Here is a 22,817-nt window from a genome sequence, read left to right on the forward strand (position 1 = left end):
TCTTTTATTAACATCATTGTTAGAAAGATTACCTGTTCAAAATGGATTCACTGCACTGTATTTCCAATTACTTAGTAATTCATTTACTCTATGGAGAAAAACAAAATGCAAGCAAACAGACTCATTCTTTCATCAACATCTGCAACACTATGCAAGTAGGTCCTGAGATTAAATTTTCTCAGACTAAAGGTGTGGCGTGGTGCTTCCACAGAAGTGGAGACAAACTACCAATCATCTACAGATATGTGAATTCATGCTATAGAAATGAATTCTAATTGTTCCGTAATGCCAGAATTTCATTAGTCAGTTTATTTTGTTTGACATAACGCACAGTGGCCTTATCAAAACTATACTGAAGTCAATGGAAATTGTCCTATTTTCTGTGAATGGCAGTAATTAATTAGCCAGTCATATTCTTTTTAAAAATACTGGCTTCCTTGTATCCACTCATGCTAGTAAATATACGTTTCCTCTTTGGTTTTGATGAAGAAATATATCCTGCTATGCCTACAGAGAGAAGATATTACTTGAAGATTTAATTTAAATCAGAAAAAAAACGCATGCTCTTGCAAACAAAATCAATTGCACTTCTCTGAACTATTTTCAATCAATACAGAAAGTGTAACTCAGTTTTCCGTTGTTTGCTTTAACAAGCAGTTGCTTGCGCTTCCAGTGCCCGTCACAGCCCTGCTTTGCTGAAACGGAGACAACTCTCACTGAACATGGGGAGGAGCCTAAAATAAACATGAAAAAATCCTCCTCTAAACAGAACAATAGCATGCAAAAAATTAAATTTTGTCTTAAGTAATATGTGCAGCTGACAGCTGGTTACACTGGCTAGTATTACCTGCCTGAATAGTTGCTCCAGGGATACACGGTTAGAGAGATGCCCCTTCACCTTCTCAAAATGGCAAACATCAAACCCTCGAGTTACTAAGTTGAGTTTGCACCTTCATTAGGAGGGAGGACCTTCCCAGGATGGAGAACAAATGGTGGCAAATCCATTCTTAACATTTTTCCTCTTTAATTTAGTTTAAGAAGATGCGGGCACAGAAAATTTGCCCAGTAGAAACTTTTAGTAGATCCATATGAAGAATATTAATCAGGGCTGTATGCATTTGAAAGGACAGCTGGCTTCATGGAGTTTTTCATCAACCACTGGCTAGGTGTTTTGTCACCAATGACTCTTGTATTGCGTAAAGTTCCTTTCTTAAGAACTTAATAACCTATGCTAAATATAAGTACTTTGCCTCAGTATGATGCATAGGTTTGCTTTCTAAAAGCCCTTAATACTTACCAGTAAGAAAATAGCAAACAAATAAAAAAAATTCAAAACCTCATGAAAAAACACACAAAAAATAAATCTGATTGTTACAAATTAGCACCATTGTTACAGCTACTAGCATATTGTAGATTAATATTACTTCAAGCTTTCTATAAAAATCACGAGAAACTTTTTAAGAAATTTCTTCCTGTTTCTCATCATTAAGTTTAATTTAATGTACTTGGAGCACAAAATTCTGTGAAAGATAATTGCCTGAACAGTAAATTGTATGATAAAGCAATATATATCAAATTATGTAATATACATGTAAAAGAGTTTCCTGATATCGATGTCAAAAAAAAGAAACAAAAATGAAATAACCATCTTTAAAGGAATACTCAACTGTTTTTCAGTATGATTACATTCTTATGTATGCGCATTAAGAATATATTGAACAAAAGGCCTACCATTTTCCTCATCTGACTTATTTTCGTTGTCGGAGTCGGTAAGCGTGAGAGCCGAGTTTTCGCGACTTGACAAACCGGAACTTCGCCTGGATTTGATCCCTCTTCCCCACAGCCTGATCGCATGCTCTGGAGACATTCCTCCCTCTGTGTCCGAGTCGGCATCAGAGCCAGTGCTCAAGGAATAGCCTTGGTGGAGTATTCCTATGTCCGAGCAGTAGCCACTTCGATGGGGAGAGGGCTCACAGATTCCTAGTTCTGCAAGGGTGAAGTTTGTTCCTAGAAAGGCAATTACAGACAACTAAATAATTTAAAATCTTGGGGATCTAATTTAAGTTTCAGAATAACAGAACTTTTAGATTTTTCTTAATTATGATGTGTACTAAGCCTCTGTAATGAATTGCATAGAGAGATCTCTGGTGCAAAGATCTAGCAAGACTTACCAAAAACACACTGAATATACTTGAAATGGATGAAATACACAAAACAAGGGTAGATTCTAAGTTACTTATGCCTACTATTTTGGCCCCAAATAATTTATTGCTTACATATGTGATTAATGTAAAGTTCATGACAAGTGACAGTGACATGACTTGCTTTATGTTACATATCTAACCTTGTATTTGCAGGACCAGGGCCTTAGCTTTGAGGTTGAGCATTTGACTGTTCAGAAAGAAGCTCTGTTTCTCATGCAAGACACTAGCCTTCCAGAGAGATAGGAATCTTTAGTTCTAACTTTCCTATAGTTTCCTATTTCATAGAAAATAAGTACACATTTGGGAAAAGAGTTACAGAGCCGAGGATCACTTGAAAGAATGCAAATCTATCAGTGATGAAACAGAAATCTTGTCACCAGTTTTGCATTTTCATACTGGGTGAGATTGGTAGTTTAAATATCTGCTATAGAAATTGAAACATATCACACTTATTGTAATTGTTTTCTACCTTTATCCGTCGTATTTAATAAGAAAACGTATATCAACACCAAAATCAAGAGGTCACTGGGTTTAAAGGCAAAACTTTCAGGATCAAAATCAAAACAAGACATTTAGCACTTAATAACAACACAGTGGACAGTCATATGCATTTTTAAGGCACATGGAGTCCCCCAGGGTTGTCAGAAAGTATAGACTTGCTGGCTGATTTCTGCTTATGTATTTGCTTCCTACGTGAATGAACAGGACTGTAAAGAACTGCATGTGGAAATATGCTCTGTCTCTAAGGCTTTCTAGGTTTTTGAAAAGCATAGTGATTTCGGCTTCATTGCAATGGGCTACAAATGAAAAATTAGGACAGAATGAAGTGACTTGCAGTATAGCTGACAATAATTTAATTCACAATGAAACTACATCTGTAGTCTGCATTTCTACATTCTATTTTGTCCAAAAACAGTTTATATTTTCTCCTCTTCCCCTATATGTTCACCAGAATGATGCTGTATAATGGAAGTTCATACACGAAGTAGAACACATACCTAAGTGTCTTCCATTAATAAAGACGTATAATCAATTTGGTTTATTTATTTAAGTATCACAACTTCTTTCTCAGTTGAGCCAGTACTGGTTCATCTCTTTATGTCAGCCCTCTCTGGTCTCATATCCAGCTGTTGAAATGCTTTGGATACGGGACGCTTTCATAGATCTACAGAAAGTAAAACTAGGCCCTACTTAACTTTTATAGCTACAGCTCATCAGTTAGGGAAGGTGATGGGTTTCTTCTCCCGGAAAACTGAGCTATGTCTTCATCCAGTGATGGCTAGACAGGAACACCAAGCACAAGGAGAGGGAAGGCATGCTTTCCTTCACCCCTGGGTTAACCAGTACATGGGCCAGCAGCAAGAGAGTGGCCAAAAAGTAACACTGACCGGATGCTTCTTGCAAAACAAAACATTCATTCGCAGTATTTAAAAATAGTACAAAAAGGCTGACATTAAAAAATGCCATGTCTCATCAACACCAAATTAAACCAAACACTCCTAGTCAGGAGTACATTTTAACTTGCTTTCCAATTTCTAAACTAGTAATCATAAATTCAGTGGTTTATTCATCAGGAATGAACTGAACAGTCCTAAGTACGAGCCTAAGTGCACATCAGTCCAGAGTTTTATTGTTGTTTTAAAGAACCCTGCCATGACACTTGGAAGAAAAAAATATTTTCAAAAGAAAATGTGAAACTTCATCAGGTGCAATTTCAGTAGAACATATTTAACAAAAATAGCTAACGAGAATCTTGGTTTTGCCATATTAGCAAGCCAAAGTTACTCAAAAAAAAGTCACAATCAACCCAAATATAAAATATTTATAGAAAAGAATGTGAACTGCAACCTACTAACACTACACTTTCATGCCCACACAGGTAAAGTGCATGCTGACATTAGACACACATCATGAAAGTGAAGCTTTTAAAGTTTTCTTGTTTGCTGGTGGCATAAATGTCTACAAATACACACCAGTTATGAATATATTAGCTTAATTAAGCTGTTTTACATACTCGGTAAAACAATTTAATGATATTCTGTAGAATTTAACAGCCATTACAAGCCCAGACAATTTCACTCTGATTAGCATTCTGTATTGGCATAAAAAAATCTAACTATAACATCTGATGCAAAAAGTAATCTTTAGAGAAATTCTTACTTCATTTGTCTGAGGAAAATGATAAAGGCACTGCAAGTGGAAGGTAAATACAGTAGTCATGGAACTCATTCATCCATTAGAGTTTTGTTATGTGAGAATCTAACAGCTTCCAGAAACATGGATACAAAAATCTGAAAACTGACCAACTTTTAAATGTTACAGAATTAGATCAGATCAGCTCCGGAACATGAATGGAACCAGCCTACTTACTGAGTCTCTGGAGGAGGATCTTCCATGCTGCTTCTCAGAAATCTCCTCACCGTCTTACAAAAGAGTATCTCAAGCATACCTATTGTAGACACAAAGTATCCCAGAGAGTCCCCGCTCTAGCAAAAAATATTCTTCTCACATGGACTCTAAATTCAATTAATTTGAGTTATTAATTTTCAGTGTTTGCTTCTGCAAAACATTATTTAGGAGTGTTCTGCAAGATGGCACACAACAGCAGAATAACTTGCCCAAGAATCAAATGTTTCCCTTCCTCACTTTCTGACTTGTAGTTATTCTTAAATATGAATTCACTGATCTTACAAGTTTTGTCTAAGACCTCACTGAATAGATGTGTAACCCATGTGTAACCCAGCTTTTCTTAATTTTACTAGGTTGTCTCAAAATAGTCACATAAGAACTTGAGATGTTTTTCACATCTTTAAACATATATAGATCTTATATAAAGCATTCTTCATATATGTTTTATCAATAAATATGTATAAACGTATCTGTATTTATACCTATCTATACCTGTGTGTGTATGTATATATATAGAAATATACACGTACACACAAGTATAGATAGGTATAAATACAGATACAGATATATATATATATATATATACACACACACATACCAACACTTTCACTCTCATTCATTTCACTTGAAAATCTGATGAAAAAGTTAGTGAAACATTACCATTATGTTCTCTATGCCTTTTCTTGATCTGGATTGTGTTCTCCTACGTGTCTCATTTCCCTAAAACCTTCCATATCTCTTGAATAACATATGGACTGCTTTCACTTTGATAATATTTTCTTGCTTGCTCAGCCACAATTGCACATTAAGGGATTCATGGCATTAGTAGACCACTGCTGTAAATTCAGATGGAGGATAAGTTTGGCTCTGGAGGCGCTGATATCATTTATCCAATAATTCATAGCAGAAAGAATCCTACTATTGCTTTGGAATAAAGTATCTTCACACAAACAATGAGAAAATACCTAATCCCTTCCATACTTTCATGCCCAGTGGTGCTGACAGAATACTTCCTGCTGGGATCCTCCTGGCAGTGGGGTCACCACAAACAAGGGCAGCCTTCCTCTCCCCAGTTCCAGTACAAACCACAGCCCCTGGATGCTGGCGCAAGGAAACTCAGACCCAGCCTGGCCTGCTGATCCAGCGTCTCCCTCTAGAAGCATCTTCCTCACGGCTCCACAAGGAATTAGGAGACCAAGCAAATCAAGACCTCAAAGAACAAAACCCAGGCAGGCAGGCAGCACCTGGTGTTTGCCATACCCTGGGACAACTTGTGCTGGCACAACTTGTGCTGTTGTGCATTCACAGACGGAAACCCAAACCATGAGCTGAAGTGCACTACTAGCAGCCAAAGCAGATAGATGGTTTCTTAGAGTGTTGTATACCGCATGCTGTCTCTGGGGCTTGTGAGTAACTCGTGGGAGCTGAGAGCTTCATTTGTGAAGTAGGGCTGAAATGTGAAGCTGTGATCCATTCTTGCACATTCTGAACCTAAGGGTGTTTTCTTTCAGATTCTTGTAGCATCTACTACATCGCTGGTGGCACTAAGTGAAAAGAGACAAATAACATCTGATCCTTATTGGTTGAAAAGAAAGAAATCTTTTCCTTGAAGACAACACCACAAAAAAAAAAAAAGTTTTTAAAAAAAGGGTTTTTTTGCCTTCTTGTATGTGATGGAGCTTACTAGCTTCCATCCCCATTCCCTTCAACCCCACCTGCAAAAATCACTAGACCATATCCCTTAAAGAAAGGCAGTTAATACCGTCTGCTTCCTAAAGGCATATGTAATCTCTGATGCAAAAATAGATTGGTAGTGTACAGGTTTAGAAGTGTAATATAATGTTGTATACTTCATCATCATGCCCATAATCTACATGCTGTGAGTAGTCTCTCAATAGAGTAGAAAAGCTTTGTTTTCCTTTTAATTTATGTATGACTAGTATATCTTTCAAGCTCATTTTCTTTTACAACAATTTACTACATAAGTTATTTAGTATACAAATACTCACTAAAAGTGTGATTAATTCAATGATGTGCAATTCTGCTTACCCCAGCTAAGACTAGAAAGCATTACCATAAAAGCAAAGGTTATTTTCACCTGACCTCTAGGCAGAGGTCTCATTTGGTTAATTACAAATTATAGGAATTGCCCTTCTGAAGATTAATCTAATCCGGCTGTGATCAGTACAAGATGCCTCAGGGGAAGATATCTGAAGCCAGTAATGCAAAGATATGACAAATTCTCCTTCAACACCAGATCAGCAGTTCAAAACTGGGTTAAGTCTAAAATCAAAAGGATAAATATCACTGACATTCTTTGCTGGGATAATCAATTTACAAGAAGATCAGATTTTTGTTTCGTTTTGCTTTTTACATTTAAGATATTCCATCCTTTGTCAATTTTTTGGCTATCTTAATAGCTACAATGATTTTCGCTGGCATGAGTACCACACTTGAATGCCAATCTGTAGTATATGAAGAGGTCATTCTTTTTAATAAACTCTGATGTTCGCTTCTTAATTTTTTCTCAATTCTGTACACATTCATTCATTATAATGACAGGAAGAACAGATGATTACAATCTCCTTTTTTATCCACTTAACGTATATATTTTTAACATTTACACTTTTACAGATCTTCCTTATCAGATAAACAACTGCCTTCTTTTTAATCCTTCTTTGTATTTCACCCATTTCAGTAGTATACTTTTCTCACAGTTACAGATCTATCACTGTAAAATAAATTCCATCTTTCTGGTGGCTTAAATATACTTAAATCAGAAGTACGTTTTCTGTGCAACATACAGGAATTTTAACCACCTAACCACAATTAATAGCCTCTGTGACTATTGTAATATTTGCAGGAAACATGCCTGGAAAGTTACCTCTGTTAACATTATTGATATATCCCACTTCTGAAGAAAATGCAAATTCCAACAGAAAATCACATGGAAAAGATAAGGTCTTCTTTCACTGTGATGCCTCCAAGTAGAAGAAATATTCCATGATTCCAGAGGCCAGGTAAGAAAGAGGAGATACTAGCCATACAACTCATCAACCTACAGCAGGTTTGCGGGCTTCTTCTCCCCTTTAAAACATTCACAATGAGTATTATACAGTATAAACTGAAGTATTTGCCTGGACTCTTTTCCTCACTCTGTATCTATTTTCCCCTAATAGCAGTTCTTTGAGAGCATGGGGAAAGGGGAATATAAGCTCCTGCGGGTCAAACACTGCTTGTTGAACTCTAAAAGTATTGGAGAACAGTTTCCTTAGAAATTAGAAAATAATAACAAAAGAGCTATACTTCATTCTAAGTTTTAAAATCCATAGCTAGTGGTTAACAAACGCAGGGCTACTGACATCTGCCTGTTACTGCCTAATAAGAAGATTTGTAGATGACTTATTTTCGTTTAAGGTTATGAAACTCCTGGGTTTGCTAGTCAGGAAAGTTAAACATTTTATCACTACGGCAACGTGAACTTTAACCACTTAATGATGATAAATCTTACTTTCACAGAGCACGTTTGTGACAAAGACATCAGGAAATGCTTTACCGAGAAGCATCTGAATACCCCAGAGGTTTTGATGCCCATCTCTGAGGGGCTGTCACCCAGACATTGCGCGCACACACACACACACACACATAATACCTACTACAATTTAGAAAACATGCACACCGTGAAATTTTGTTAGAATTTCTAACACAGTAGTATTCGGACAACAATTTTTAAAATTCAGCAGAAATAGCATGGTTTTCTTAAAAGTGAAACACCTTCTGGCAACCTCAGTCCCTTCTGTAGCAAACTGACTGGCAGCGGCAAACAGAAATCTATACACATATTAAAACACATAGTTTGAATTTGAAATATATTTTCTAGCTGCTCTCATCAATGGCAGCAAAATCCTTTAATTGTCTTTTTTATAATCCTCTTTCTGCCTTGCTTCTTTCTGACTCAGAGATCCCCAAGCCTAACACCATGATACAGATGTTTCTCTTTTTGACAGTAAGTCTGGTGACAGTTATTAATAGAGTAGCTACAACTATGCTAAAAAAAAATATTAAGGTTTATAAAACCAGGCATCTAACAAGATTTCACTCTAGCTCACAATATTAAATAGTCTTCAGTTCTGCGGTCACATACTATATTTGTAATATACTATATTGTATGTTCAGTGACTGCGGGGTTACTCTCATGTCTTTTATCCTTCCTCATTCAATCTTTATATACCACACCAGGAACAACATATTATTAATCACTTCATACAATTTTTTGCAGGTGTGCTGAATGTAGTCTCTGAGAACATCTCGAACACTACATAAGTACCTTCACCTCCTTGGGAGATGAACTTTTCTCACTCCCATGTAATAATAGCTTTTAAGCTATGGAAAGAGAGACCAGAGCAAGCTCTTCCCAGAGCACACACTAGTTCTGGCAGAACTCCACCTAAAACTTAGCTACAGCACAGCCCAGGTTACAATGCAATTCTTCAGGGTAATATTTGACTTTCCAAGGTAGTCTTTCAATCACTGTTAACTTCCTAGCTTTTCCAAGCACTGAGGAGAAATTAAAAGGAGAACAGCTTCACTTACTACAACAGGATGTTATTCCTACAGATGTGTCCATTCTGGAGGAGGCAGGAGAGTGCAGGCAATTGCGTAAGCGAGTGCTGGGCTCTCCTGTGCTCTGTCTGGGCACACTTCTCTTGCTCCTTGCTGAGCAAGTGCCAGCAGAAAGCAAGCTGAGAGCAGAGCCTCACAGTCGCTGCCTGTGCTGGGGCCGGGCAGCAGGGCAGGGAGGCAGCTCCTTGCACACATGCCATCAGCTTTGCAGTCAAACTCCACAACACTGCAGTGAATTTTTGCAACTGCAGCTAAGATGCGTACACAGATCACAGTGAAAGCTTTTCCAAACTGAGAATGTCTGACTCAAAGAACGGAAATATTTTTGTTTAACCAACAAAATGGTCCCATGATGTTTTCACTGTGAGCACAACAGCGTGTTTTCTCTAACATCATTCTCAGAACTGGTCAGATATTCCTCATCTGCTTTCCGAACAAATCACCTCTAAGTAGAGAGAATTCACAGAAAACTTCAGCCTAAACACTGCAATCTACCCAAGCTTTGAGATCTTATTATAAGAAATGGTAGATAAACACAACTATACCTGACATGCTAACATCCTTTTAAATCTTCCTTTTTCAAAGCAACTATTGCCTCCTCCATTAATCTGCATATTTCTAATGAAATGTAACATCTATTATTTAGAAGGCCATGACTGTTCTGTGATCAAAATCAAATAAAACACCCACAGGGCTTTCTGGGCTAAACATGAACAATGCATACCTGTATTTGCATAAGTATGGCCCATGTCAGGGATGGCTTCCCGGGCAACCTCCAGCAGAAGGAAAAAAACTCTGCTCTGTTTTGGTCTAGTCAGTGTCTAGACAGACTATGAGTATGGTCAGTCATCTGACCCAACTCTAATCTTATTTCCTGCATTTTTATTTATTTTTTTAGTAAAAGTGGCAAGAAAACATGAGAAATGTTTGATATTTAAGATTACAACAATATGCTTTTTTTACTTTGTGAACAAGACTGGAAATGCTTCCACAGATCCAATAAAAGACATTTTAGCATTCTGAAATTAGTTGTGCCACATTACTCATGTCAAAATACATTGACGGAACTACGAAGTTAACAACTGGGCTGTTGTACAGCAGTGAGGACTAGCATTGACGAACTTCACATCTTAAAAAGACTGAAAACAACCCACAAAAACTTGGGGGTGTGGGGAAGAATGGCACAAATTCTCTTCTTTTCATCTGTGAAATGAAGCCAACACTTTGCTGTCAAACTGTCATTAAAAACTGTCAAAAAGATCCAACTTGCCTCTGCAGTGACAAGTAGTGTATTTGTTGGGATAAAATCTGCACCCAATCCCAGCTGCATATTGTGACACCCCAGCAAGAGCACGGTTATCAATTACTACAATTCCCTTCTTACTATTTTTTCCTCACACAAATAGCAGAGGAAGAACAGAACAGGAAGCTTCATGGTGAAACAAACGATGTTCTTAAAGTTCCCAACAAAATTTTGTACACTTCCCAGCTCTAGTTTTCTTTTGGAAAAAGAAAAAAGAGCTCTAGTTTTCTTTTTCCGCCGATGAAGTGGAATCAGACAACATATTTTCTATTCCCAGTCCAAAATGACTCAACTTATGGAACAGTTTTGTTACATGTCTGTTTCCTTTTTGGAGATCATGAATTTCTAAATAAAATTCACAACAGAAACACCAAAATTATAAAGAATATACTGCATTCATGTTCATAAAGCCACAGCTATGGGAGAGGAACACAGAAAGAACTATTTTCAAATTGCTTTTCCAAGTTAAACAACGTGCACATCAACACCTGACAATATCTCCTGTTACAGAGGCAAAGTATCTTCTAACTAAAGGGATATGAACTATGACTCTACAGAAGGTGCAAATTTCAAAGACTGTTTTGAAAACAACATAAAGAGAATGATGTGCTATGCCAATAGAGAGCAGCCAGCATTCAGTACCTACACTGGCTGTCCATACTTCCAATGTGCAGTTAGGCTCACATGGCATGAAGACACAGACCGTCGTACCCACACAATCTAAAATCTCATTTTCTACTTCTACAAAGGGTATTGGTCATTTGCATTCCTGTCTAGCTCACAAAGACACCAGTCTTCTACTGCAAAAGCAATCTTGTTATGTCAGAAAAGAACAGAGTTCTCTCTGGTCTCCAGAAAAAAAAAAAAAAAACAACCAAAAAACACAAAAACCTCTGTTGTCCATAAATATATAGACATGAGTACCTGTGGATAAAATCACTGTATGGCTAGTAATGTTCATTGATACATGAATCTGAGTTCAATTATTAGAAAAAACCTCTGTGAAAATCTGTAGGAAACTACCAGGGGATAAATTAGCTTGTGATAATTTGCTGAATTCATGCTAAGCCTTTTATTTTTATGCTGTTAAATCAAGATTTAAAAAGCAACAAAAATAAACCACTGTTCATATCTTGATAAATAAACTGAGCTCTCAAGGAACAGTACAAGTCAGAGTAATAAGCTTTCATGCCTTCATAACTGTTTAATTGGGAACTCTGGAAAAACCTGAATCAGCTGTCATCACAGATGAAACCTTAATTGTTTTCTTTCATACCTTGCTTCACAAGTTAGGAACATGGATACTCTATATTTTATGAAGGTCCCCAGGCACATGTAAAGATTTCTTAGCACTAGCAGCTGTCAGTTGTTTAGTCACAAGGAGCTTCTTCACTGTAAACATCATGTCACCCAGAAATAATGGCAATAGAAATTGCATCCTGTACAGTAGAGTAAAAGAAGTTTAAACCATTACTTGGCTCAGAACTTCAGTGTTTACATTCAGAATAATGTTGCTCATAACGAGTTTCAGCAATGCCAAAGATGTCAGCCTTTAACTCTGCATTTCTAACCCTGCTAGGTGGACAATCGGAACACCAACACGATGACTTTGAACAGGGACAAAGAAATCCATCTGAAATGGAAAGAAGAGTTTCTTTGAAATCTCAAACCCTTTAAATGCAACACCATCTGAATTAAAAAACAACAACAACAAAAACCCCACCATGTTAAACAAATCCATATGAACCTTATGCCAAACTTAAAGGGCAATGAAATTAAAATCATTTGAGCACTATAATCTTGACGAAAAAACATACATAACAATCAGGCACCAAGGAAAACAGATTAGGTGCTTTGAGACAATATACCTACTAGAAAACAGACACAACCACAATTTCTGGTATTCATCACTTGCATGCATTTTATGAAGAGGTCCGGAAATGTCTTTATTTATTTGATTGAATTATAAATTACTTTCAGCTTTTCATTTTTAATCCTAGCAAAATAATTAGTTATTTTCACGGCCAGTCAGTTGTGGTATTATAAATGGAGCTGTTGGCACCAATTCAGATTATTACTGGTCCTGAACTCTGCTACACATGAAATATACACTCTTAATACAGGATTTCTTTTATCTACCAATGACTATAATTTGTAGACTAAATATACAATTGTGAATGCAGAAACAGAGCACATCCTGGCCTTTCTGGCACGTACAATGGCTTCAATGTTATAGGCGACAGCACAGCAGACCCACCAGTTCCACTGCTGGCACTTACTGGTCTCACCACGCTTTCTGCAGAGCTGTGCAAGGAAGAAATACGACCTCCTTCCATGCACCTCTTTTCCTTTCCTACAGTGTATTTTCCACACGCACAAAACATGCTTCTGTTCTTATTGTCTTTTTGCTATTCACTGTATTCCCAAATGCAACATCTTGATTGTAGCCTGTTGCACTTGGGCGACCGTGCTGGCAGTTGCACGCTGTTCCCAAAATTCTCCTCCTGACCTGGGAAACATAGCTCTGCTTGGTTACTGCAATCTGTTTCTCTGTTTATTTATTTTTCCATCTAAATTTCTGCCTGTTCCAGTGTTTTAGAATTTTAGCTCCTGATTTTTTAATTTGCATTTAGATTACCCTTTCCCTTGTTCTTCAATGAAGAGAAGATTTGTATTATGTGCTAATAAATAGGTCACAGCTTATGTTTTTTCTAACTTTCAGCTGTATGAAACAATGTCTCTGTTTTTATAAAACTCCATTTTAACAATATGGCTATAGTCATTGCCCTTTTGTTGTCCTTTTTGTTGTCCTCCATCTTAGTCTTAGATTTGAAGGACTGCTGCCTTGGACTTTAATTTGGTTAATGACAAAAAGCGGACTCAAACGTGCCAAGCATTAAAAGTTAAGCTCCAACCATCACTTCAGCACTGAATTTAGCTGGTAACGTTGAGTGACCTTCTGAAGAGGCAGTATCAAAATAACCCAAATAAAAGTATGATTTTGTCAAATCATTTATGTGTGGGAAACTGTTGACCCTCATTTTAAAAACTGATTTTCCCCACTAGGTCGTGATAAAAGGACATGTTTTTGCTCTAATTTATAAATGACAATAAATCAAAAAGCCTATTTAAACTAATATATATATATATATTCAACAGCAATTGGAATTACAGTTTTATTTATTGATTGGGAAGATTTTACAAAGAAAACACCAACTTGAGGTTTTTCCTTTAATTTTACTTCCATGGAGAACACAGATGCAACACAGTGACCAATCTTCTCATCGGTCCCCATGTCTGGACATTTTTAAAGACGAAAAACAAGAAATAAGGAAAAGAGAAATAAATACAAATTTTTCAAATGTTAGAGGAGTACAAACAAAATCTCAGTGGAGGAATGATTTCCATTTTTCTCACTGAAATGCTGACTCCTCATGACGATACCTTTAGTATCACCTATAATTCATTAAATCACTGCTTATCAGAGCAAATAGAAAAGGAAATGAGGGAACTATCTATTTAACAGTGTTCCAATCATGACACCTTGAACAGGGTGTTCCCTAGGCGACACAGCTTTCCTCCATGGTCTGCTTTATAGAAAGATGTTGAAGAGTTGAATGTATTTATACATGCATGTTTTTATATTTGTGTATATATATATATATATATGTATGTATATGCATAGCACAGTTAACGTTTCAGTAACACCTTAAAGCTGTTCTTAACAGCTCTGACCATTCATGACAACTTAAGTTTTAAAGAAAACAGAGTAAAGTAACTTCAGGATTTGGAGACTGCAAAGATGTTGCAGTTGTGCTTTTGCCTGACTTAGCCACCTCTCTAAACTGCACTGACAGGCAAAGCAAAGGCCAGAGAAGCTCAGCAGAACTCTCCTTACTGTGTTTCAGGTATGTGTGTGCCACAGAAGTATCACAGTATCTCAGAGAGGACCCTGCCCTTCCTCACCAAATTGGCCAGCAGTCCTGTGAACATTATCATGTTATTACCTCACTCCCAGCAACTCCTGCAAGTAATCGCCTTCCCCTTGTCTCACATTATTAAGCTTGTGATACATTCCCTTTTCTTAACAGCTTATACTGATGTCTCCCTGCTTGTGTCTGAGTTGCATACAAACAGATACTGTTCTTGCTTCTTCTCTTAGGCTGGAACAATGGAGTTTCCTATTTGGGACTGAGAGGTCACCAGAGGAGAGACATTTGTCACAGGCTGCTACCTAATTAGTGCAACAGCCCCGAACTTCCTGATGCAGCACACAGCAAACAACAGTAATTGCATCTGAAGTAGATAAAACAAGATGCTGCCTTTATGTTCCTTCTTTTTCATTTTTTTTTAACTCCTCCAAAGCACTGTGATCAATAAATGTTTGATAAACACATAAAATTACTATTACTTTAACATTACACAAAAGACGCTGTTACTGCATTTTTTTCCAGATGTCATGCTTACTGTATTGCTTCTTCCAGAAGGTACATAACTAAGGCTATCAATAGGCAGCTATTCTACCCAAGAACCAGTTGTAATAAGAGCAATTTTACTGCCAAACCCTTCTCCTTTGCTTAGCTCTGTATTAAATTTCCCAAGTCTAAAACCAAAACCTTAGTGAGGCATTAACATCAGCAGGTATCACAGTAAGCATTTACAAAGAGCCAGACCAAAATCTGGTTCATTTGAAAGAGAGTTACTGTGTAGGTTGCGTTATCTGACTATTTTTAACACACACGTCATCTTACTTTGTAAGAGCCTTTCCTTGCTTCATAAGTGCCTTGCAGATCAGGTGAAACGCACATCTCTCTGATAAAGGTCAAGTATACCTAGGTCTCATCTGATGCCTTTTATTTACTTACTTATTTTGATTTTTCACTTTGCAAATTCAAATTACAGCCATCTTTGGGTTTAATGGAGATTAGATTGGATTGTTCATTCATCCTGTATTAGGATTAATTAGGACCGTTTTTAACCTACCAACCATTTGCAAAGAACGATTTTAGGCTAGTTTCCATATTTGCTTTTCAGCTATATGGGTGTTACAGGTGGTTTTCAACCTAAAAACATGCCTCTTGTGTAAAGGAGTATGGGATGGACATAGGCAGCACTGAAAACTAGTGGTGGATAAATCACCTCTATCCTGCTTAATGGTTACTTCTGGATGAGAGAACTTGTCCATTCTGCTCCCATTTTCTTTTTCTGCTAGGTGAATATGGACAGAAATACCACGGCTGTGGAGCACTGTTGCGCATTTCCTGCCTGTGGCCTTTCAGTCACTGTCTTATCTGAAAAAAATTGTTTTCTTAATTACTGGTGTGACAGAGTGCATCAGCTAAGCTGGCCAGTAGCTTCAGATGGCTTAAGCTACCGTGACAGGCCCTGGATACTTCACAGATTTATCCATCAGTTTCAGAATGATGAACCTCTGATTCAGCTAAGCATATTAAAACATGCCAGCACATCTATTTAAATTTTAGATTTGTGGTTCTCAAAGTCATCTTGTTGCTCTATTTTCTTCTTTGTCATCTCCATAATTGGAAAACTATCCTTGATTTAAGTTCTACAAGTTTCCTTTGCCATGGAAATCAAACACAGCAAATGTTTTATGGCACTTATTTTCTCCCTTGGTAGACTTTTTTTTAAATCGGAAATTGGGCAAACGACGTGCATGGATATGTAATCAAGGGGAAAAACATTCCACCCCACAGTGGGAAAGGTAAAAGAAAGAGTTCCCAATCCAAACCAATGAACAACCCAGATGTTTCCAGGAAATCTCTGAGCTGGAAAGTTAAAAGAGAAGTCTACAGAAAGATAATCAGAAGGGTAGAGTACCAATCAACCACGTTTCTGTAACTCAATGTAGGAAGTCCACAATGGAGGATCTAGAAATCAAGTTATTCAAAGTCAACTCTGTTTGCTGTAGAGGGAAAAGATCCTCTTTTTTTTTTTTTTTTTTTTTTTAAGGCAGAAAAATGATCTGCAAAAAATCATTAAATGGCCTAATCATAACAGGGCCTGATAAAAATCAAGTATTGAAGTAATCATATTTCAGTTGATCATATTTAAAAAATTACTTATATCTAAGAATATGTTTGAAAAATTAGCTTTTAAGTCAAGCTGCTTTTAAAATTAAATGCAGGACAACATGCACGGACACAACGTATTATGCATCCTCCTCAGGGAGTACTCACCCAAGTAATGCTTAGGCGCACATAATGTGCATGGACCACATACATTCAGAATTTTGCAATGTGATTTTGCAGGCTGGAGCTCCCCTGTTAGCACTGTAGCCTACACGCCCTCCCTCCCGTGGGACTGGCTTGACTACAGTCACAATCTAGCCACAATTAGTAAAACCTGACTTGAGAGAGAAGGTAGCAGAAAACCTGTGAAACAGTGATCATCAGGCATATGCCCTCCTCTAGCTTACCCACTGGAACTATATTAAAATGAGAAAAAAACATTGTCATTTTGTTTCCACTTTACCTATCATTGTCTTTTTTATCTTTGACCTATTTAAAATGACTTCCCTCTTCAGAGTTCTACTGCAGGCACAGCACGCAGCAAATGGGTAATACTGCTGAAAATTTATTTCCATTGCAGGGTAATGTCACTGCTATTCTTTTATCACTTCTTTTATCAGCAAATTGCCCTTTTTTGGAGGGGGAAAGAACCTACAGAAGTCTGCTTTTATGAATGCCCAAAGCCTTCAAAATTAACAGTGAGAACCTTGTGGTCACTGTATACTGCTGTCTTAAGAGCAGATGTGGCACTGTTGAGTTTTCGTATTAAGTACAGTCTAGCTTCTTTTCAAGCAAAGAACTATTTATCTACTTAACACAGAACATAGCCAACTTTTGTAAGTTTCATATATTACATTTATTTCAAAATGCTTGGCATTATTAATCCTTTTTATATTGTTAATATAAAGATTCTGCTTCAAATCCTTAGAAAACCAGAAAGTTTATTTTTTTCTCTCTTTTTTGCATTGCATGCACTGATGAACTAGCCTGCTCAGCAAGCATTTAACAGATTAGACACTTGAACATGGTTTCAGGCAATGCTCTCTCATGTTTCTGCGTATTGCCTGATAAACACTTCAAAGTAAACCGCTCATAAATATGAAATGAAAAGCCGAGAAGTCGTTATGCACAGCTTTGAGATACAAATCTCTTTATTCCCCTCTGAAGTGGAGTTTGATTGACATAATGAGTCATAGATCCTGTCCAGGGACACACTGCCTTATCCCCTTTTCCTCAGGAGACAAGGAGTCTTTAAAGAAATCCACTTCAGAACTTTCTGACAGACAGCTACAGAAAAGTTCAACACCACACAAATTTACTGTTTTGTATTAATACCTACTTTAACAACTATGACATGTGTCAGAGATTGATTCCAAATCCACCAACAGGCCCTTACACATAAAACTCTTCACGGAGGCCAAGGCCAGGATGAACCATGTGTCTCGTTACCGCTGACATGGCCACACAGGCCCTGGACCTGCACAGTGAGGATTGGCCTCGGGGGCAGTGAGGACCCGCTGGCTCATTACCATGCCGTGCGCAGCTATAGGTCCCCTTCGGCAGCATGGTGGACAAGTGACCACAGCTCTCCCACAACAGCTATTGCTAAGCCTTTGACAAAGAAAGGGCCGAACCCTTCTGTTTTTCCTAGGCCGCTACCTAGTGCCTCATTCCCTCACGCAAGCAGCTCTGCACTGCAGAAGTGCCTCTGGCAGGCTGGTGGCACAGACCCTGCTGCTGCCTGACCCTGACCCTCCGCCTTGGGGTGGGGGGAGAGGAGGCAGCCAGGGGACGCCACCACCCAGAGAAGCCCGTGATGCTAAGTCCCTCCTGAGAGGGCGCATTTTCCAGGTACAGACCACCTATGGTCACTCCCTGTACTTCACAGGTCTGTGCTGCGAAGGAGATAAGACTTGCAGGCGAGAAGGAATAGTCATATCATCCAGCCTGAAAAACCTCCAAAATATTAGCTTAGATATTGTTGTTAATAAATGATACCCATTTGAAAATGAGAAAAACTATGGCATGTGTAATTGTTTGCCATTGCTATTCCCCAAAAAGCCTACCTTTGAGCCACCACAGTGAAACTGCTCATCAGCAGTGCTATAAACAAAATTATGGGGTAATAAATTGCTACCCTACAACGTTACATTCACAACCTTCATTTTTAGTATTTGTGAAGGTTTTTAAAATGAATACAATACATTTCTGTCTAAACTGAGATGAGACTGCTGGCACTTTATTTGCTAGCCATACTGTATGTATTAAACTATATCTTTACTGGCTTTCATCAATTGCTACTGTATGCAATAACCGTACATAACGTATGTAAGATCTACCAGTCACAACTTCACTTCCTTTTGTTGATGGTAGTGTTATTATTAATGTTAGATGGGCCATTCATAAAATTAATAATACATACATCGTTAAGACTTGAAAAAGTAACAGTAAAAATTAGCTTAATCCGTGGTGTTCAAAACGCACTCAAATTTTTATTTTGCCAATAAAAAATGTAAAGGGTAGTATCTAGAATACAGTGAAACAACAAAATAGTAAAATGAAAAAATATTAAAAGAACTGACGCGTTACACACAAACAATGAAACATTCAGTTCTAGTTTCACAGCAGAAGACTGATAACAAGACTTAGAAGTTTACGATGATGAAAAAGCTGCAATATGATACTACTGTGGGTCCACAAAGAGCTCTGCTGTCTCCTCCTTCCCATACAAAATCAATGACACAGATTATCAAGACATTTTTCCCTCTGAAACATGTATTATAAACTTTTACTATTGCAGATTTTGAAAATTTCAAACACGTTTTCATCCTGCCAACCATACTGACAGACATTCCTCTACTGGAAATCAAAACCTAAGTGAATAAATTAAGAAACAGATACTGTGAGCAGTCTGGTTTCTCTGCTGTATGTGATCATTCACATCTCAGAAGTCAATAGCCTGCACTGGCTTTTCTAACCACCAGTAAGCAATATATATTTACATCAAAACACAAATACATCAATTACAGCAAATACTTGGCAAAATGAGAAAGTATTGAAAAAGACAAGAACTAAATCAAAGCTTATGACTATAAACAGCCATTCTTCAGTTCTGCAGTTGTTGATAGTGGATTGCCCTTTCTATGTAAATCAAAAATCTCTGGCCCAAATTGCAACCGCTTGTAACAACTTTGAATATTTGAGGGGAATCATTAGCATGCATACAACTAAGGAATTATGGGAAAGCTTCTTGGCACATATCTGAAAAAACTGTCATGTACAAGTATTAATTCTTACACATGTATTATTCCAGTGTACTGTTGATAGATCATCACACTGAAAGGCAAATGAGGCATCTGAAATATTCTGAATTACTTAAAAGTCCTCACAAGATCTTCTGCAGCACTGGCATTTCATATGCAACGTAACCAATATTAGATGTGTGAGAAAAAATTAATAATTCAAAGAAAACTAGACACTAAAATAAACCATCCTTTTCAATGAAAACTACATCAGAAATCCGTTTTTTTTTTTTTTTGTACACTAGTGTTACATTAAGAGATTATACCTCTATTACTGAGCTTTCATTACAAGGTGTGAAATATTTTGATAGGACTTCAAGCAGCATTAGGTATTCCGACTAGGTCCAGAAAGCACAGTTGTCAGTCATACCCCTGGCTCTGTCAGTCACTTCAGCACGCAGAAACCAAGCTGTCTCCAGGATAAGTGCTCCTCGGAGATCTGCAGTTGCTGCTTGACCTACAGCTGAAAAGCAAGTGCTTCACTCACTAGATCTATTAGCCCTTTGACTTCATTCATTCACCAGCTAATATAAATCCATTGCTAAAGTGAATGATTAATTCCATTTCTTTAGAGAAAGTGCTAAATTTTTCCAGCCTCTAGTATGCCTATCCATGGAGGCTCCAAAACATTCATATAATTAGTTATTAAGTACAGAATTGCAGTTAGAAAACTAGTAATAGCCAGCAAGGTTTTTGAGATTTTTTATTTGCGTCTTCACTCAAAGACTTCACTCAAAGACACTTCAACCTCCCTGGTTGCAGTGTAGCTTCACCCAAAAGAGACACTAAAATAACACTCATCTCTATCTATCAGTAAGTAGGTATCTCCACACTGGAAGCCTGTAAACAATAGCTCTGTTGTTGCTAATGGAACAAAACTTCTGTTGAAGGTGACAGGAATTAGACGATTTAAAAGAGGGGAACAAACTCCAGAACCCTTATGCACGCACTATTGAATGCAAGTCTTTCCTGCCAGTAAGGGAGGGAACCAACAAATATTTAAAGGGACCTAGGATATCAATGTATAACAGGGAATCCTGCAGCCATTCTGACCTAAAAATCTGGGAATCTGACATTCATATTAAAAATTTAGGATATCCATGATCCATATAAGGCAGGTATGGATGTGCCATATATGGCACGAGGACAGAAATATTGAACAATGCAAGCTTCCAACCTAGAAGATGAAGTTCGATTCCAATTGATTATTTTTTTCACTTATAAACAGATAGAGAAGATATATAGTCAGTTTTGACTCTGCTTTTTAAATTTAGTAAACGAGACTTATGTTAATCAAACAATTAGAACATTAGCCGGACAAAATGGGGAAAAAATCTACTATGTATTTTGCAAGCATCTATAGGGATTTCCCTTCCTGCTTAAATCTCATCCTGTGGGGAGAAAAGAAAGAATAGTTTTTCACATGTTATAATCAATTCTAATTTTACATACTGGAACAATTATAACTGTAAGAGACAGAACAGATCTGCTCATTCATTCACCTGAATTGCCCTAAGCTTCACTAGTTTTCAAGAAAGAAAAAAACACACAGGAGAATGCGTCAACCTCCCCCCTCCCCTGAAGTCTGCAAAACGTCCTTCACTTTTAAAGTTGCTGGCAATACAGGCAGTCACTCTCAAGTGTACACAGAACAGCTGCAGCTTAATTCAAAGAAATGAGCAAGAATATTTTCAACTCTGTAATTTGAAATGCATATGCTTATGGTTATGAAGAAATCTTCCCATTTATAGCATTAGCTAAATTAGCCAAAAATTAGCTAAAATTTTCTAATAGTCAAACAATCAACAATTTTGTATCTCTGACCTTATTTGAAACCTGGCATTAAAGTGGAAGAATATGTTCTTGAAGTCACGCTAAAAGTAGTACATAAATATAAGCACTTCTTTGGCTACCATTTTCAACTAAGTGCTGTAAATCTACTCTAGCACTCTCAGCTCAGGAAACAATAATTATTTTTGGATAAAAAATGCTTATTCATATGACCTGCACCGCACAGTTAAGTCTGTGCAATGGTCTACAATAACTTGAGTTTAACAAGACTTGAAGGAGGCCTTCAAGAAGACTGCGCTTCAGTGATGGAAAGCATGAACCTTCCTACGCAGTATGCGTTGCACTATGCATTTAGCCCTCTGAGAGATTTCAGGATTAAAAGACTATACTTACTACTTTTATCATTATTATTAATGAAAAATACACATGTAAAATTAGGTTTTGAACACAATGTTTTATAGTCCCTATTTGTCTCTGTGGACATATGCCATAATGGCTTTAACAGACCTTTAACACTCACAGACTAATTAATCTTTACACTCAGGACTCAGCACTGGGTTTTATTCAGTAAGGAGAAGAAAATAGCATCTGTGGATTGGGCTTGCAAGGTCCACTGCATGAATAAATTGACAGGCTACAGGAAGAGTCAGTATTAAACAGCTCCTCTCCTCCCCTCAGTACTCCTCTAACAGCCTTTGCCAGCCACTGAAGCTTCCCTTTGCAAACTTCCTACATACAATTTATTTTTATTTCCTAAAGCGACTCTTTTCAACCTTACAGAGACTCAGTCTTCCAAATACAATGACAATGATAGAAAAAAATATTACAGGGACTAGATATCACTTTAAAATGTAACTGCATTTCCAACACAACCAAAGTATGCACCAGAAAATTCAGCTTTCTTATGGAGAGCACAAACGAAGCATACAAATTAATAGACCCCAGCAATTCATCAGAAAAAGCTTTAGGCTTCCATTTCAAACTCAAACATGCTCTAAATATGGAAAAGCAGAGGGAAAATATTCGACTAAAAGAATGGAGAAGAGAATATACACCATGTCATTTCTTAATAGAATAAGCTCAATCCTTACTCCTGTTAAAATAATTTTAAAGAGATCGTAAAAGAACATGCATACAGGGGTAAATTTCCCTCATC

General features: G+C 37.3%; 1 protein-coding gene across 2 annotated transcripts in view; it reads right to left on the reverse strand.

Moving 5' to 3' along the window:
* Window positions 1-22,817, reverse strand: part of TENM2 (teneurin transmembrane protein 2) — a 1,590,996-nt gene that overhangs the window by 464,254 nt on the left and 1,103,925 nt on the right. For both annotated transcript variants that reach the window (XM_040574031.1, XM_040574032.1), the window contains one exon: window positions 1,732-2,007. In XM_040574031.1, the coding sequence (XP_040429965.1) occupies window positions 1,732-2,007 (276 nt within the window). The remainder of the gene's footprint in view (window positions 1-1,731; window positions 2,008-22,817) is intronic.

Source organism: Cygnus olor, chromosome 14 (assembly GCF_009769625.2).
Source record: "Cygnus olor isolate bCygOlo1 chromosome 14, bCygOlo1.pri.v2, whole genome shotgun sequence".
NCBI lineage: Eukaryota > Metazoa > Chordata > Aves > Anseriformes > Anatidae > Cygnus > Cygnus olor.